The sequence below is a fragment of the Clupea harengus genome, chromosome 2, assembly GCF_900700415.2.
Source record: "Clupea harengus chromosome 2, Ch_v2.0.2, whole genome shotgun sequence".
NCBI lineage: Eukaryota > Metazoa > Chordata > Actinopteri > Clupeiformes > Clupeidae > Clupea > Clupea harengus.
Window position 1 is genome coordinate 30,280,022 of NC_045153.1, and position 16,407 is coordinate 30,296,428.

Here is a 16,407-nt window from a genome sequence, read left to right on the forward strand (position 1 = left end):
CTTTCATTCTGCACGTATCTACAGCTATTGCATGCTCCTGCAGGTGTGTCTGCCGATTGGTCTCTATGTAGAGAATGCTTCCTAGGCGCTATCTATTCATCGTCAGTGCTTTTATTATCGTTATCATCGATACCCAGAGATTAGAACAGTGGGACACACTTCTTTGAAGCCAAAGTTAAAAAATCTTAATAGTAGATTACATCGAGTGCGGTTGGTTGTGTACTGAACATTTCATTGTGACAAAGGGTCATAATGATAAAGGGGAACAAAAATATGCCTGCTGTACAACACAATATATTCAGATATATCACTGAATGCAGCTACAATTACCGTCATACTCCAAATCAGGTAACATGTGCGTGGCATCTTACGTCTGATACATACTCTCAAGACACACAAGGGTACAGAAGCATCTGTCTCTCAGAGCATCCTGGCCAACACAGAGGCCTAACCCCCATCTGTTATCAAGCAGAGAGACTTTTTTCTAATGTGTTCCATTTCTGCATTACCTACAAATATAGGACACATAATACAACTTTAACATCAAAAGTTGCTCAGCTAGGCTTGTTCATATTTTTGTTTACACGACACAAGAGGCTTTGAGAATTGAGACGCCTATAGTGTGAAACTCAATGCCCTCTCTAGAAACTGAAGAAGAAAAAAAAAAAAAGGCTCCATCTGCTCAAAAAGTAATAGTGGCTGACCCCAGTTCAGCAGCTAACATATTTGTCTCTGTCAGGGTCCTATCTCCACCTGCCGAGAGTGTGACCCTTTCATGTGGTCATGTGGTCATGTGGACGCGTGAGGATGTGGCTGGCGGAACAGCTCGGCGTCCCTGCGGGTCAGGGGTCTGACTGCAGTGGCTGAAGGTGCGTCACATGGAGCTCTCCCCCCTGGCACACCCACTGTCCGACAGGCGGCCTCAGTGGTCTCAATAGTGCAAAGCATCACATAAAATTAGTCTGTCATAGATCAACATCCCCGCCTGTGCTTCCAAGGGACTTCGCTCTGCCAAACACACTGTCCTCTCTGCCCAAGGTTAAAGTGAAAATGGCAGGCACGGGACATGGAGAACTATGAGAGATCTTTAGGGCAGAGCAAAAAAAATACTGATTCCAGGAAAACACATTCTTATCACGTATGTGTACAAAGCAAGAAAGCCCCGTAAGTCAACATTTTCCTATCTACTTCAGACTTACATTTGTACTCAGTGCACCAATTACAGTATGTCTATAGACAATTAATATCTACCATCTTCATAAGTGTTACAGCTTTGAAATATGATGATACATTTAATAAAACAACAACAAAGGAGGGGTGGGGGTGGGGGTGGGGGGGTTGTCACAGCTTCAGTGCATATTGGTGGTGTGTTCCAGAGCCCTGCCCTGAATAGAATGCTATGCTAATGAGCCTTGTGTTTGCTCTGGGCCGGGGCTGCGCGACGCTGCGCTGTGTGGAGTGTGATTGTCACCTGCAGCTGTCTCTGATCCTGTGCAAACCCTTGCCAGCCTCACACTGCTGAGGGGGACATTATTTCCTGCTAATATCCTGGTACCAGAGGCGGCCTCTGGCGAGTCATTCAGTATTAAGTAGGCTGTGAGAGTGAAATAAAGAGATGTGTCCCTGTGCGACCTCTCTGCTTCCCTCTGTTAGCAAAGCCGTACGGACACAGTCTTCCTGCATTCTGCTCCACTGTATTAAGCAGTCAGCTCCCAAGCTCTACCGCAGATAGATCAAATGCTGAGTGACGCCGCTAATGCGCGTGATGTGTGAGACAGAGATGAAATGACTTGTGTGTGGGCAACAAAATGTTTCTTCAGAGATTGATGACGTGTGTGTGTGTAGGCATGAAAAACTCCCTCACTGTAATGCAAAAACTTTTGAAAAATCACCAGGTAATGAGAGAGACGCATGCAGCCATTCAGTGTTATATCAACAAGCCAATGTCATGGGCTGAAATTACATCCTGTCACTCCGGTCTGCAATCAACCTGAGTGTCAGTCATCGTCTCCAGATGACAACACCTTTCACATCACCACAGCTGATGAATCCTTCCTCTGGATCTAATAAAAGACAGCATTTATATTCATCACACTCACTACACACCTCGCCTCAACCACTGTTATGTGTGAGAGCTGGGATGCAAAACAGAGCTTCTTTTATCTGCATTCATTTGTACCGGAGCAACTGAAGTGTTACCTTTTTTTAATTAAAATATACAGTTTGGGTTCTCGTGACTTTATAGTTTTATAAACTGTGAATTGCACTTCAAAAACTATGTCTATAACCCAGAAGCTCCAAAGAAGCATAATATTAAAATTAATATTATTAATAATAAGGAAAAATACACCTGTTCTGTTTGTAACATCCGTCTCCAGATGTTCTTGTCGACTGGTTGTCTTAGCAGCATCTCGTTTAATACTTCTGAGTTGCTTTTGACATGAGGGTGGTTCAGTGGGTATTAAAATATCAAGCATCAGAGGCTTGAGCCCATTAAAGTCTGATAATACAAAGTGTTAAAACATCTTACCATGCAGTAAAGGTTGGCCAACTCTCAGAAGCACTGTATTCAAGAGTGTATCTGGCCAAAGAGGCCCATAGCATATGTGCACAACCATCTGCTCAGTCCCACTGTCCCAATGCCAGACTTTAAAAAAACACTCCATCTTCAAAGACGAAATAAAGTGTAAACATAAATAAAGCACAAATAAAAACGGTAAATCTGGTCCCAGATTAATTTAAGAATTTGTAGGATTCTGCAATTAGTCAGTGACTAAGCAGATGGTTAAATCTCCGGATGTTATCTGGCTGTTTGCTTGCTTTTGTGCCCCCCTTATATATTTATTTAGTACAGGTCTGGCCACCCAGGGTGACTCTGCCCCATATTCACAAAGGATATTTGTTCTAGTGAGCACTGCATCCTTGTCATGTTCCACAGGGACACAATGTCCTTTATCACGGTGAGAATGTGAATGAGGCCCAAATTGATCTCTTTTATGCAAGGGCTGCTCCGAGACAGCGCTCTCCGACTCCATCTCTCACTACCCAGAGCAGCACATTCATCCAGACGCACTATTGATCCTTGGAGATGTAAATCATTATGCATGACTCAAAGACTGCTAATTTAGTGTTCAATTTGGCATGGGGGGGAAAAAAGCAGGACTTCTCCACCGGCGATGTTGGTCTTGCACTGACCATCTATGTTCCATTTGTCTAATAAAATTCTGCACAAAGACATGAGCATCATTAATCCTTAAAAATAGCCTTCATTTAAAAACCCATACAAGGATGCAACTGCCCTATTGGCCTAGCTCCTTCCATTCACAACACTGTAGATTAAAATGTCTCAAATGAAATGCGTTATGCATGGATACAAGATGCATAACACAATACAATTCTCACAGAAGGAAGAGCAGCCACACCATGAATACTGCTGCAAGGGTTAACAGCAAAGTCCAATGAACAGATCCAGCTTTAATGGAGTACGAGAAGGCCAGCAGTGGCATGAAGAGACAGCTGCTGACGGATGACACAAATGGGCAGCGAGACCCTCGGGAGCAAGAGGGAAGTGAGGGCTCCTTCCTCCACGCTGATATCTGGAGCACGGGCAAAGAGCTACAGGTGGCAGCTGCTGGGCTGGGTTGGGCTGGCCTGGGCTGCTGAAGGGGTCCAGCGAGAGGCTCCCCTGGCCTGCTGTGATCACCACCCATCTTCACTCATTTACATCTTATCTACAGCTCCGCTTCATTAGCGCCCAGGCCTCGACGAGGCGCCACTGCCCAGAGTGGGGAGGAGCAGTCATGCCGAGAGGCCTCCGAGTGTGCTCCTCCTCCCACGTGGAATGTGAAACATCATAACAGTCGACTGCGCCTTTCTGGGGAGCACTTTAAAAGCGGTGTCTAGGTGCACTTGTCTAGCCAGCCGATGTCAACACGAGTGACATGCCGCTAAAGATAGACACAACGACAGCAGCCAGGCATTCATAGGGGGCTCAGGTTCTTGATGGCGCAGGGTTTTGACAAGATGATGAGGGTAGAGATGCGGGGGGGGGGGGGGGAATCACTCAGCTACAAGCACACGCCTCTCTCATGTTAAGACACGGAGATCCATTCATCTTTGAGACCAGCACAAAGAACTCTGCTTGAGTTTCTACAGTGTTCATAGAACACACACTATCAGTGTTATAAATACAAAAAGACGCAGTTTGTATGACTGCATTAGAATATTGAATACACTGTAGCCCTAGGTTATGTTTTAATTGGATATCTGTTGGCAGACTTTGGGGTCGACTTGGTCACCCAGTTTTCTGTTTGGCACAGTCTGCATAGTGTTCTAGAATAACTATAATGATTTACTACTGCAAAAAATATATATTTGTATTGATCCAATCCTTCTAAGCCATGTGTCATCTCAATTTCCATCATGGTGTGTACTTTTTGTCAAGGGAACACCAACCGAAAGCATGCAAATACACTTCTCTCCTGAATCAGGCTCTTCAGTGTGTGAAGTGCTGTATGGCACCTCATCCTACCAATTTCTTTGTTTCTAAATTCTCATGTTCAGTTTTATAAGACTGTATTCCTTTGGTAACGCACACTGAGATGAGGGATAGTGTTAGGGTCAGGAAATGTTTAGGATGAGATGACAGGTAAATGATAGTTTGCTGACAGTCTAAAAGTGTGCTTTGTAGAAAGCATTACTTTTTAAAAGACTCTTGTCTTGTTTAGAACTGTTAATAAGCCCACTGGAGTCTTACACACAATGGGCCATGTCTACTGATGTTTCACATCAGCTGAAACCCTCTTTTGAGTACAACAGGAGTATAAATTATATTTAATGATGACTGTGAATTAGATAAAGGTGCATTCAAGGATACAGTTCTGCAGATATATCTTACTGATACTTCTGGACACAGTGATGTTCCTGGAACCATTAGGGGGTTTCGAGTCTTTCAACATCATACACCCTCCTCCAGGTGACCCAGCTTGGGCTGATCAGACCCCAGCTTGTGTCATGAAGGCAAACTAGCTACTCTGCCCCCATGGCTCTCCTGAATCTCCTGTCCCAGCCACCTGGAGGCTCTCTCTGCCGCGTCTTCGGTCGTCCGTCGGCCCTGCAGATGGCTCTTCTCTTCTCCTTCAATACCCAGCGCTAAGGGCTCTGAATAGAGATTGGGCTGCAAAGCCAACCTCTCTTGGTAAGCATCTTGCTTTCCAGTCACCTTGACGACATTCCCTGACTAGACTGTCATATTTATTGAGCTTCCTCTCAAATTCCTCTTCCAGGGCACTCTTCCCATGGTACTGTCAACTCCAGGAGCATGACTTGTTGTGTGGAATCGGAAACCAGAACCACGCCAGGTCCTAAGGTGGTGGTCGCAATGTACTGCAGGAACTTGAGTTCCCTCTCAAGGCCCACCATCAGCTGTCAGTCCCTTACCCGAGGCCAGTATAACTGCCGAAGGCAATGGCCTGCTTACGGGCTCTTTAATGGCGGCGCCTCCGATGCTGCTCCATTCAACATAGCACCATGATCTTCTTTCTCAGGATGCATGACAGCTGGGCCAGGCCTGTGCACTCCTCCTCCCCTGCTCGCTTGTACTGACGCCTAAGGGTCTTCAGCTCCTGCCTGGTGTTGTGGATCTTTACCTGCCTTTGATTCTTCGAGGGGTCCTCTGACACCTTTCCCTTGCTCTACTCCAGATCTTTCCAAAGAGAAACTCACAGTGATTGCTGTCATCGCTTGAAGTCTCCTGATGACATGTCACCCTGCAGTCACGTCCAGAATCTGATCTTTGTACTTGTCTAGCTGGTTCCAAAGTGATGCCTTGTTATCTGCTGCCCAATTGATCCCTGTCCTCTCAGACCTCATGCTAAGGTGAGTCCTTTGCGGCACTCAGAGGTCCCGGGCCCTGTGGGGTGACTCGTGACCTGACTCCACTCGGAGGTCCCGGGCCCTGTGGGGTGACTCGTGACCCAGCTCCTCCTGCATCTCATCAGGCTACTATCCTGTACGTTGTGCCGCTCCTGTTCCCATCAAACACATCGTCTTTCATTAGTGGATCGTTAAGCCCGCTCGTTCTTTCAGATCTTGCCACATACACACTACTTACTCTTTGTCGTTCGTCAATTGCCTTGGTCGAGTACCATTTAATCCCTCTGACTGGGGTGCTCATCCTCCCCCCTCTCAGGGAGCCCTAAGGGTATTTTTCCTATAGATTCATTGTATCTTGGTATGGGAGTCCTCCACACGGTGGACACTGACCGGGTTGCCAGCCCTTTCGGGGCACGGTTGCCATCTCTACAAGCTGTCACTGCCTCTTCAGTCTTCACCACGCTAGTCATGGTGGTCAACCATTGTCATTAAGTCAGGCTACAGTTGGACAACTACATCTTACTGATACTGATACTCCTGCGCACACAGCGAGGTTCCTGGAATCATACAATTATACCCCATCAATACTTTTCATTGATCTTTTCAGGTAAAATGATGTTCTTCTTACATTGGCTCTGTGGGTGCCTTTTTGCTGACAGGCTGGTTGAAGTCCCCAATTTAAACATTTAATTACATCTGTAATTGGGCTTTATATATCATTTCACCCCTGATGCTTCTATGATGATCTGAGTCCTTGGCAGTACAGTGCAAATTACAGCTCTAAATGTTTTTCCAACGTGCTTCCCAAGCTGTGCAACTGCAACCAATCAACATTATGATTTATAAAACTGATTTGTTCTGCTACCAAACTCAAGGTCAGCAGCAGCCAACCTGATTTCTCTTTTTCACTTTTACTTATTTTTACAAAATGTCTACATCATGCTGACTACACTCAAATGAAGTACACCTGTATTCATTTGTAAACATGTTCTTAGATAGTAAATATGGTGTTTCAACTAGAGCCCGACCTATATAGGATTTTTTAGGCTGAAACCAATTTCGATATTTGAGGATTTAAAAATCTCATAAGGATATAGCTGCTGATAATAATTTTTAACAAGAACACATATATAACTGTTGTTTAAATACTTACCTGGTAGCCTAAACAAAGGCTCTCTTTGGCAATAAATTATATAATAGGAATGCAAGTGTTTCAATGTGCATCAAGAAGTTTGCGTTGGCGTCATCACACCACCTCCAATTCGACATGAACAAAATAAGCTTATATTTAAAGGTTTTGGAGGCTAGCATAACACGCACATAATTGATTACTGCTTCTTACAATAAACTGGCTTTAAGAATCATACATTCTGACTCTGTTGTTGATTAAACATCCATACAGATTGTCTTAATTTAAGCGAGTAGTATTTTGTCTTAAAATATGTTGCGGGATCCACGATTTTAGTGCTGTTACATGATGCTCACTGTTACAACTGTTACAACGGTACATACAACTGATGCATGTCTTCCATGCCTGCATAAAGGTTGTTAAACGGGACATGTTTTCTGTTTTACTAAAATCTTAACAAACTATCAGTCATAGTGTGATTCTCGTTCAACTGTTGTTACTGAAAGTAGTTCTGTATGACTTTGTACTCAAATTTCACAGCTTTTATGCCTATCGTCTTTGTGTAAACCGAGTGAGTTCAGAGACCAGTCAAAAAGTGTTACGAGTGTGCAGGTTCTCTCCTACAGTCAGCTAGTTGGCAGATCAAACTTACAAAAAAAAATTAAAAAAAGGTTGGAACTGATTTGATTGAGTCAGTAAGGCTACGGCAAACCAACATAATTTTAAGGATGGCCTAACCTCAGTAAAACAGGCCCAATGTTTAGTCAGAGGATGGCCTAACCTCAGTAAAACAGGCCCAATGTTTAGTCAGAGGTAACTGTTAGCACTGCCCTTTGCCCTGGTAGTGACTGGGCCTACATATCCACATACCTTTACAGCTTATGTGTCAGGAGAGATCAGTAGCCATTAAAGTACATCGTATACACCGGCAGAGATAATTTGCCAGGAAGCATACGCAGTCAAGAAGCTTGTAAAATGTCACCGGCGTTATTTCTGTCCCCTCCTACGGCCAAGACTCAGCAGGCAGCGAAGGACATGAAATGATAGGGTCCAGCTGGGACACAACAGCAAGAAGAACTTGGCGGTCCGACCAGCACACATGATCCCTGCAAACATCTCCATCAAGAGTCAGACGTCGGTTAATTCAGCCAAACAGTTCAGAGAACTGGAGGCACACACACAAACTGCGTTGCCAGGCTAGGCTTTCACCATGTCAATCACGAGTCTGGCTACGGGACACTGGTATGCAATGGGCCCACAGACGGTGTGTTGAAATATATGGACAAGACTGCCCCCCTGGAGCCCAAGGAGCGCTAGACATATTTAGCTCCGCAGAGAGTCTGTAGACTTGCAGGAGGCCAAAAAGCACGCTCTCCATTTGCAGGCTAGCTGAGCCTTTCAGCTGCTCTCTGCATTGGCTGCTGACAGGCGGAACAACAAGGGTCTCTTCTGAATGCAAACGCCACATTCACAGACATCGCCCTGCCACCTGGCCTTTCTTCAGACAGCTCAAAGCAGCGCCGGGGGCTGTCAATAATGCTGACACCACGGTGACATTCAACCTGACCTAGCTGAATCAAGCCAAACACACTCGAGATACTCAGCCCTGTTGTGAAGATCAAACATCCATTCAAATTCTTAAGAGGGTGCCCCAGCTTTACCGTGCGAGAGACCTGCCTGCCGGATCATAAAAAAAAGAAAGTGGGAAGAGAGTCACAGAAGTCACAGCCATAAGCTGAGAAGGATTCCGGCATGTGTATTTAATTCACAGACTTGATTATGTTGGGAAGACAGCCTCACATATAAACACCTTTAAGGGCAGACTTGATAATATGGTATGTTTCTCTATGACTAATCAAATGTTTTCTCAATAGCAGACACACTCTCAAGTCAACCAACTCTAATTCCAGCACCTGCACAATGGTGTCATTACACTTCCCCTGCCAGCCCTAAGCGTAATGTGTTCTTTCACATTGGTTATTGATGCTAATTAACACCAGTGTACCATAAAGCCACAATATAACAAAGCCACTGAATGTCACTGATTTATATGCAGGTGCATGCAATTCAATGCAACAACGCTTTCTCACTGACAAACCCTTCATATAGAATTATTTCACACCTATTTCTCTTTAACCACAACTAGAGATAATGACAGGTATGTCTGCAGAGGGAATTACTATGATGTAGCCATGACACATAAATGGCCACATTTCCTTGACCTCTTTAGCTGACATGACATATTAGCATGCAAAGGTTTGGGTACCCCTGGTCCAAATGTCCGTTTCTGTAAAATAGTTAAGTGAGTAGACGATGAACTGATCTCAGAAAGGCAAAGGGTTTTTACCTAAGTCTCAGGTCTTCATTATTTTGTTACTATGCTATGGCTTGTTCACAATCATCGTTAGGAAAGGCCAGGTGATGAAATTTCAAATCTTTATAAATACTTTGGCCCCTCAAACCCTGTCTCAACAATCAGCAACCATACGTTCATCTAAGAATAGGGCAAGGCATTGTCAGGTAGCTGTTTCCTCAGTTCGTAATGTAGTTAAGAAATGCCAGTTAAAAGGAAAGGCGGAGGTCAAGCTGACATCTGGATGACCAAGAAAACTTTCAGAGAGAACTGCTCAGATTGCTAAAAAGGCAAATCAAAAACCCTGTTTGACTGTAAAAGACTTTCAGGAAGATTTAGCAGACTGTGGAGTTGTGGTGCACTGTCCCCCTGTGCAGGGGTACCTGCCCAAATATGACCTTCATGGAAGTATGTTTGGAGAAGAAAGGGTGAAAATGTTCTGGACCTCTTGAGCTGTTAAGCATGGAGGGTGGAGGGTGTCATACTTGTGCTGCAGCCAGTGGCGCAGGGAATATGTCACTGGTAGAGGGAAGAATGGATTCAATTAAATACTAGCAAATTCTGGAAGCAAACGTCACATCGTCTGTAAAAAAAAATTATATATATATATATATATTTTTTTTTAACTAAAAATGAAAAGAGGATGGTTTCTCCAAAAGAAGGATGCTAAACACACTTCAAAATCCATCAAGAAGTGCAAGCTGAAGGTTTTGCCATGGCCCCAGTTGCCAGTCCTCTGACCTAAACATCATCAAAAATCTGAATAGACTTCAAAAGAGCAGTGCAAGACGGCACAAGAATTTCACAGAACTAGAAGTCTTTAGCAAGGAAGAATGGGCGAAAATCCCCCAAACAAGAATTGAAAGACTCTCGAAAAAGTGTTTACAAGCTGTGATACTTGCCAAAGTACTGACCATGCAGGGTGCCCAAACTTTTAAGGGGCCCATTTTGTTATTTTGAAACTGTAAAAGTTGGAAATAAAAAAAAAGTAATCTTCCTTAAAATATTAAAGAAATATGTCCTCTTTAACTTTATGCCTTTTGGAAATCAGGTCATCTTCTCCAATGACTCCCCTCTGTGCCGGGAAAGGAGACTTCTCCTCTGAGTGGCAATGCACAATGCACATTTTAAATGTGCACATTAATAGCAATATCTTGCCTTAACGTTAAAATTCTATTCTTATTCTATTTATTTGTATCTAATCATAGTAACGTATAGTATACACTCACACACACACACACACAGAAATCTGTGTTTTGTGTTCTCACTGTGTGTGTCTTATTTTTTATAGTTGTCTTATAGTTATGCGTATTTTTTGTTCATTTATGCGAATTGCTACTGCAACACTGAAATTCCCCTTTGGGGAAAAGTAAGACTCTCTCTCTCGTTCTCTCTCTCTCTCACTCACTCTCTCTCTTTCTCTCTCACTCTCACTTGCACAGCTATACACAGTAACAGACATTTTGACCAAGGGTGCCCAGACATCTGCATGCCACTGTATAAATATTCAAGAAGATTTTTATGACAGTATACAAGGTATCACTTTCTCATCTACTGATTTGATGAATTGAGAATTTCTGTGATAAATGTTCTTTTCGCCTATATATTACTGACTACAGGCACGCTGCGTTATGAAGCTCTGACACAAGTAGTATTTCAGAATTAACTATCAAAATACCAGCTGAACTCTACAATAATTTGATTATAGACGTCACAGAACACAGTTTGTAATGCTTTGTAAGAGTAACTCTCCCACTAAACAGACTTATCAATTCACCCACAACTCCCAAAATGAACACTCTCACTCCCAATTTAATAAGTTGTAAAATATGCTTCTGGTAGATTCCTGCAATGGGCCCTTTTTCACAGTTATGTATTACAATAACAGGTGTTAATTAATATTAACATAATGACCAGAAATGTTAAATGTCATCCACCAAATGCTCCAGCACCTCTGATTGTCTTTGAGCATACAGACCTTCCATTAAACGTGCAATCTATTCCGATTCTCTTTTAGAAATACCAATATCATACCACACTGGAGTACTTGAAGAACATCCACAGATAACTGATAACTGCATCTTATTGTTCAGGGATCCGACATTTCTTTCATATACATGTTGAACAAAATCAATATGAAACCTCAGACACTACATTATGCAAGACAGATGCAATTTTTAAGATATACATTTGCTTAAACTGCGACTACCATATCATAAGCAACAGGTTAGTAAAATTGCAAGTCATCTGCAAAAGTGAAGTTTGATCAGAACTGAATCATGCAAACCTAATGTTGTGGTTGACAAAAACTCCTGCATATTGATCAATTAAATTAATGTTCGCACAGACACTGGAAATAACCGTCTAAATAATGTAGTCAGTCAGTGATTCATCTTTTCAGTGACATAAATAACCTAAAGGTCGATGCACCACAGACAATTCTAGATTTGGACTAAAATGGTTACCACGTTGTCGTGATATTTTTAGTTAAATGGGAATCACTGTGTCATCATTCAATTTAATTAGTTAAAAAGTATTTCTGGTGGGATTTAGTCCAAACCAATGAGTCATGCACTTTTATCGTAGACAAATGAGAGCTTTCATAGTGTCCTATTCATGGCTGTGTTTCTGCTTTCAGAGTGCCAGCAAGACGGCAGTCTGGAAACTCAAGGCCCTAACTATATTTCCTCAATACTACATCAAAACCTAATCATATTCAATTGCAAAAATGTACATACAACTGCTAAACTGATAAAATAACGATAAAATGAGCTGTGGTGAAGTAAAACTGAGTGGGATACCATTCAATAATTCCACCAGTCTTTATAACAAGCTAAGACCATTTCCGTGTAGCCTATTCTCAATACCTAGTCAATTTCTGAAGCTAAAAATCGTCATCCAATATCATGTACCGTTGGAACGAAAGCGGTGTCACTAGAGAGGAAATGAAAGATACAGTTTACAGAAATAGCCGAGTGGTTTTCCCCGCATGGACAGGTGTTGTAAAATTATTGGTATGAACAGATTCCAACGGACGCTCAGTCCGTTCACAGTAGCTGCTGCAGTATAATTGATTGCAAGGTCTTTACAAAATCGATGTGGAAAATTAGGTTTCAATTACAAAATGTACATTATAAGCTATTGTTAAAAAAGGATTCACAGTTACTTCATTTATTTATTTTTGCCCTCTACAGTGGCGTCCCTCATGTCAGTACTTCAACTTTAGGCATGTGCTTGAACAGCCCCAACATGCACACAGGACAGACGATTGACAGGTAGCACACAACGCTTACATTCCGTGCTCACCTGAGATTTCCTGGTAAGGGACATTAGTAAAGCTGAAGCCTTTAGCGGTGTAAGCGTCTCTGACTTCGCTGCAGTTTCGAGTTTTAACATCCGCTCCCACTGCCAGACAGAGAAAAGAGAAAGCGCACAGGACAGCGGTGCGTAATCTCAACATGGTGCACTTCAGTCGTACTCCGTTACTCCGCGGCACAGTAGCTACCGGCTCTGGGCATTCACACTGCAGTACATCCGGAGGTGTTGGATAAGATGAGCGTTTGCTACCTCAACAAACGGACCAAATCAGAACATGACCCCCTCTAAAACGGGAGTAGCAGCTGACTTTGAAGAGCCCGCGGTGGAGGATCCCACTTTTTGGCCGAAAATACTACGCTGAGGCCGGGGTACCGCCACATGAACCTATCTGGCTGAGCGCTTTAAACGTTGTGCTCGGCAAACTTCAACCCGGTGAGGAGTCGTTGCTCACGGTTCTGAGAGTGAAGTGGAAACGCTCAGGCGAGAAGACGGCTCGGGCACTGAGTGTTAACTGGGAGAAAATGCGGAGCGGAGTCTCAGGTTATGTGGATATATAGGGTGGTGCGCTTTCATACGCCGACTGTTATCACTGGCACAGAAAATCAAACACATGGAGCAAGCGTACATGACACGGTGTTATGCTACCTACGCCCCCGTTTTCAGTAGGCTATGCACAGTCACATGCACCCCCGTCTCAAAACAGAAAAACAACCACATTTGAAAAAAACTTTCAGATCTAGAGGTAAAACCGTGGCGTGTATAAAGCTGATGTTATTAATCTAAACTTTTGATATAACTGCATACAGCCATGCATTTAACGGTCTTAGATTTTTTTTATTAGTAGTAATTCGCCACATATTTTAATTTCTCTTTGAGTTATGAAAAAGAACGACCAGTGAACAAAGAAAACTGATAGACCAAATCTTTTGTAACCATTTGTTATCAGTTTTGGGTACAATTCACAGGTGGATGTAAGCCTAGCTAGAATTATACCACAGTTGGAAGAGCAGCATTAACTTGAATGTTCAAGTGTAGGCCATATTATGGCTACCCCATGCAGATTCTCAGTGGAGAGACTCAAGCACCCTCCGGAAGTCAACAGACAACGGAAATCTCAACAGGAATACCAGACCCACACTGCATCCCTGCAAACACACATGAGTGCTGACATTTAGATTGATTACCGGATACATTATGGGATTATCTATCATAATTCCATATCATACCCAAGAGACATCCTGCATTTTAGGGGACACAGGGATTTGTTGCAAACATGGAAAACACCAAGGCAGAGAGATGATTCAGACGTTATGAGTTTTAAATGTTGTGTACCAGCACTGAATTAATATTACCTTGGCCTTGCCATATGTTGCATAAGAACCATTACTTATTTACTTTATGTGCACATATACCCCAGAAGTCATTTAGGAAGCTCCACAACAAAGTCTTTCATAGTTTTCTGTGCAAGCGATGGAACATATGACTCAAGTCCTCAGTCCAACATAAGTTCAAAACAAAATTCAGAAAAAAATATAATTAATGTACTCTTTGTACAATATTTCTGTAGGCTATATGCCATTTCCTTGTGATTAAACAACATTTTCACAGTAAAAGACAGAACACAATGTTTTTTTATACTTTTCTGTGGGATGATTAAATGTAAGATATGAGTTCCAGAAAAGTACCAGAACATACAGTATAAATGTAAAATGTGTAAGTGCGTTTGCTTCATATAGGTCATGTTTCATAATCAGATTTGATTATTATCTGATTCCATCTGGTGGTAGTGGTTGTGGCAGAAGTATGTGAACAGAATCGCTCACCACACCCATTATTGAAATAATAAAATAGCAACATCTGGTGATATTTCAGACCGTCATCAAAATGAGAACTATTACAACAGAGATTAACAAGATGACAGGACGTGAGTGGCATTGGAACATTGCTAATGGAATCACGGAAGCCATCATCTTTAGTTTTTTTTTTTTTTTTGTATTAAACTCTCTAACATAACATAACATCTATTCCACAAAATAAAGACATCCCTAAAATATAAATTAAACCATTGAGAGGAATGGGCCTCAGGGTCATCACCTGCAAGCTTCAGAGCAGAGGATTAGTACACGCTTAGGACAGACAGGCTATCTGAAGTGAGAATTAGTGCACGCTTAGTACAGGCAGGCTATCTGAAGTGAGAATTAGTACACGCTTAGTACAGGCAGACTATCTGAAGTTACATCAAACTCGCAGTACAAACCTGATAGAACTCCCTACTCTCTTATTAACAAGGAATACAAAATATAATGTAAGTAAATATGGTGAAGTTCTAATGTGTATCTATACAGCAAAACAGCACATCAACATCCACAGCTGCTCTCACTGACAAAACACAAGACTGTCCTTAGCTAAGCCTATTTGGATTGTGTTATGAACATACAATACATGTCTGAAACACTGAAACGCAGATGGTAAAATGTTTTAGTTTACAGGATGGTATTACTTTTGAATTTAAGAAAAAACACTGTACAATGAATTGAATGCTGAAAAGTGTAATTGAACTGCAATATATTTAACTCAAAAATGATGAAATGATGAGAAGAGAGAATTGCCAGAGGGAAAATGTGCCCAGGCAGCTTATTATCATTTTCAGTGAAATGTTTTCTACATGAAGTGAATGAATATGAGATGAATATGAGATGTACATGTTGGTATGGTTCACTGTAGTCTGCAATGTGAGATGGCCCAAGGCAGTCATTCATTTTGAACAGTCAGGCATGGAAATGTGACCAGTTTGATCAAACTGGTCTAAGGCAAGTCTAAGTTGGTTAAATTGGCATGTTGAGAGTGGTGGATCATTTGTCAGAGATGCGTAGGAGGGTTATAGTGGGGAGTGGAGGAATTTTCAACATGGGGAATCTCTTCCCTGAATACCATGTTTAATGTTGGGAGAATACAACATTCTTGTTCCGTCTGAGGGTACCTCAGTGCCCAAAATTAAAAAGGACTAACACTTCCATGTAGAGGGAATTCAGATGTGCTGAACTGTACTAAACTGTACAGATGGCCGACCCCCTGTTTATTTAACTATTATTTTTCTTGAGTTCTTTGGACTCTCTGATTAACAGACCCCAATCTAAGCTGGACAACCTCTCCACATCCACTCTCACCCTGAACACCCGTGTGCCATCAGGTGCGGAACCCTAGCAGAACCTTTATCAAGCTTCAAAACCCTCCGATGAGGTCACCTGGTCCCTGAACTCCTCCATCCTGATCAAAACCTCCTGTGGAGCCCTAAGACAGCTCACCTGTGTCCCAGGATACCATTGTACCATTGAGAGCATATGTAACGGTCGCCAGTGGGTACAGTGCTGTTCAGTGAGTAAACCTCACTCACTGACACCTTAAGAGGCACGGTAGCGACATATGCTAGCACCCATGGATTTTAGCCTCCTTGCTAGCACGCCCGCCTCCCATGCCCGAGGTTGCGAGTTCAAGTCCGGTGCAGGACTATGCTTGTCTGCACAACGCAGGTTACACATAATCAACAACTGCATCTCAGTGTGGTATGGCAATTGCTCCACAGCAGCCTGTAAAGAACTCCAGCAGGTGATGAAAACTCCCCAACAGATAACCAGCACCCAGCTGCCCACCACCGAGAACATTGAGCATAAATGCTGCCTGGGTGAAAAGCATTAAGAAGGATACATCCCACCCTAACCATGGACTTTTCACT

At 42.7% G+C, this 16,407-nt stretch overlaps 1 protein-coding gene across 2 annotated transcripts in view; it reads right to left on the minus strand.

Moving 5' to 3' along the window:
- LOC105898111 (glypican-6-like) overlaps positions 1-13,298 on the minus strand; it is a 55,284-nt gene extending 41,986 nt beyond the window's left edge. For both annotated transcript variants that reach the window (XM_031560398.2, XM_031560395.2), the window contains exon 1: positions 12,663-13,298. In XM_031560398.2, coding sequence (XP_031416258.1) covers positions 12,663-12,816 — 154 coding nt within the window. In that variant the 5' untranslated portion in view covers positions 12,817-13,298. The remainder of the gene's footprint in view (positions 1-12,662) is intronic.
- Positions 13,299-16,407: the final 3,109 nt, after the last annotated feature.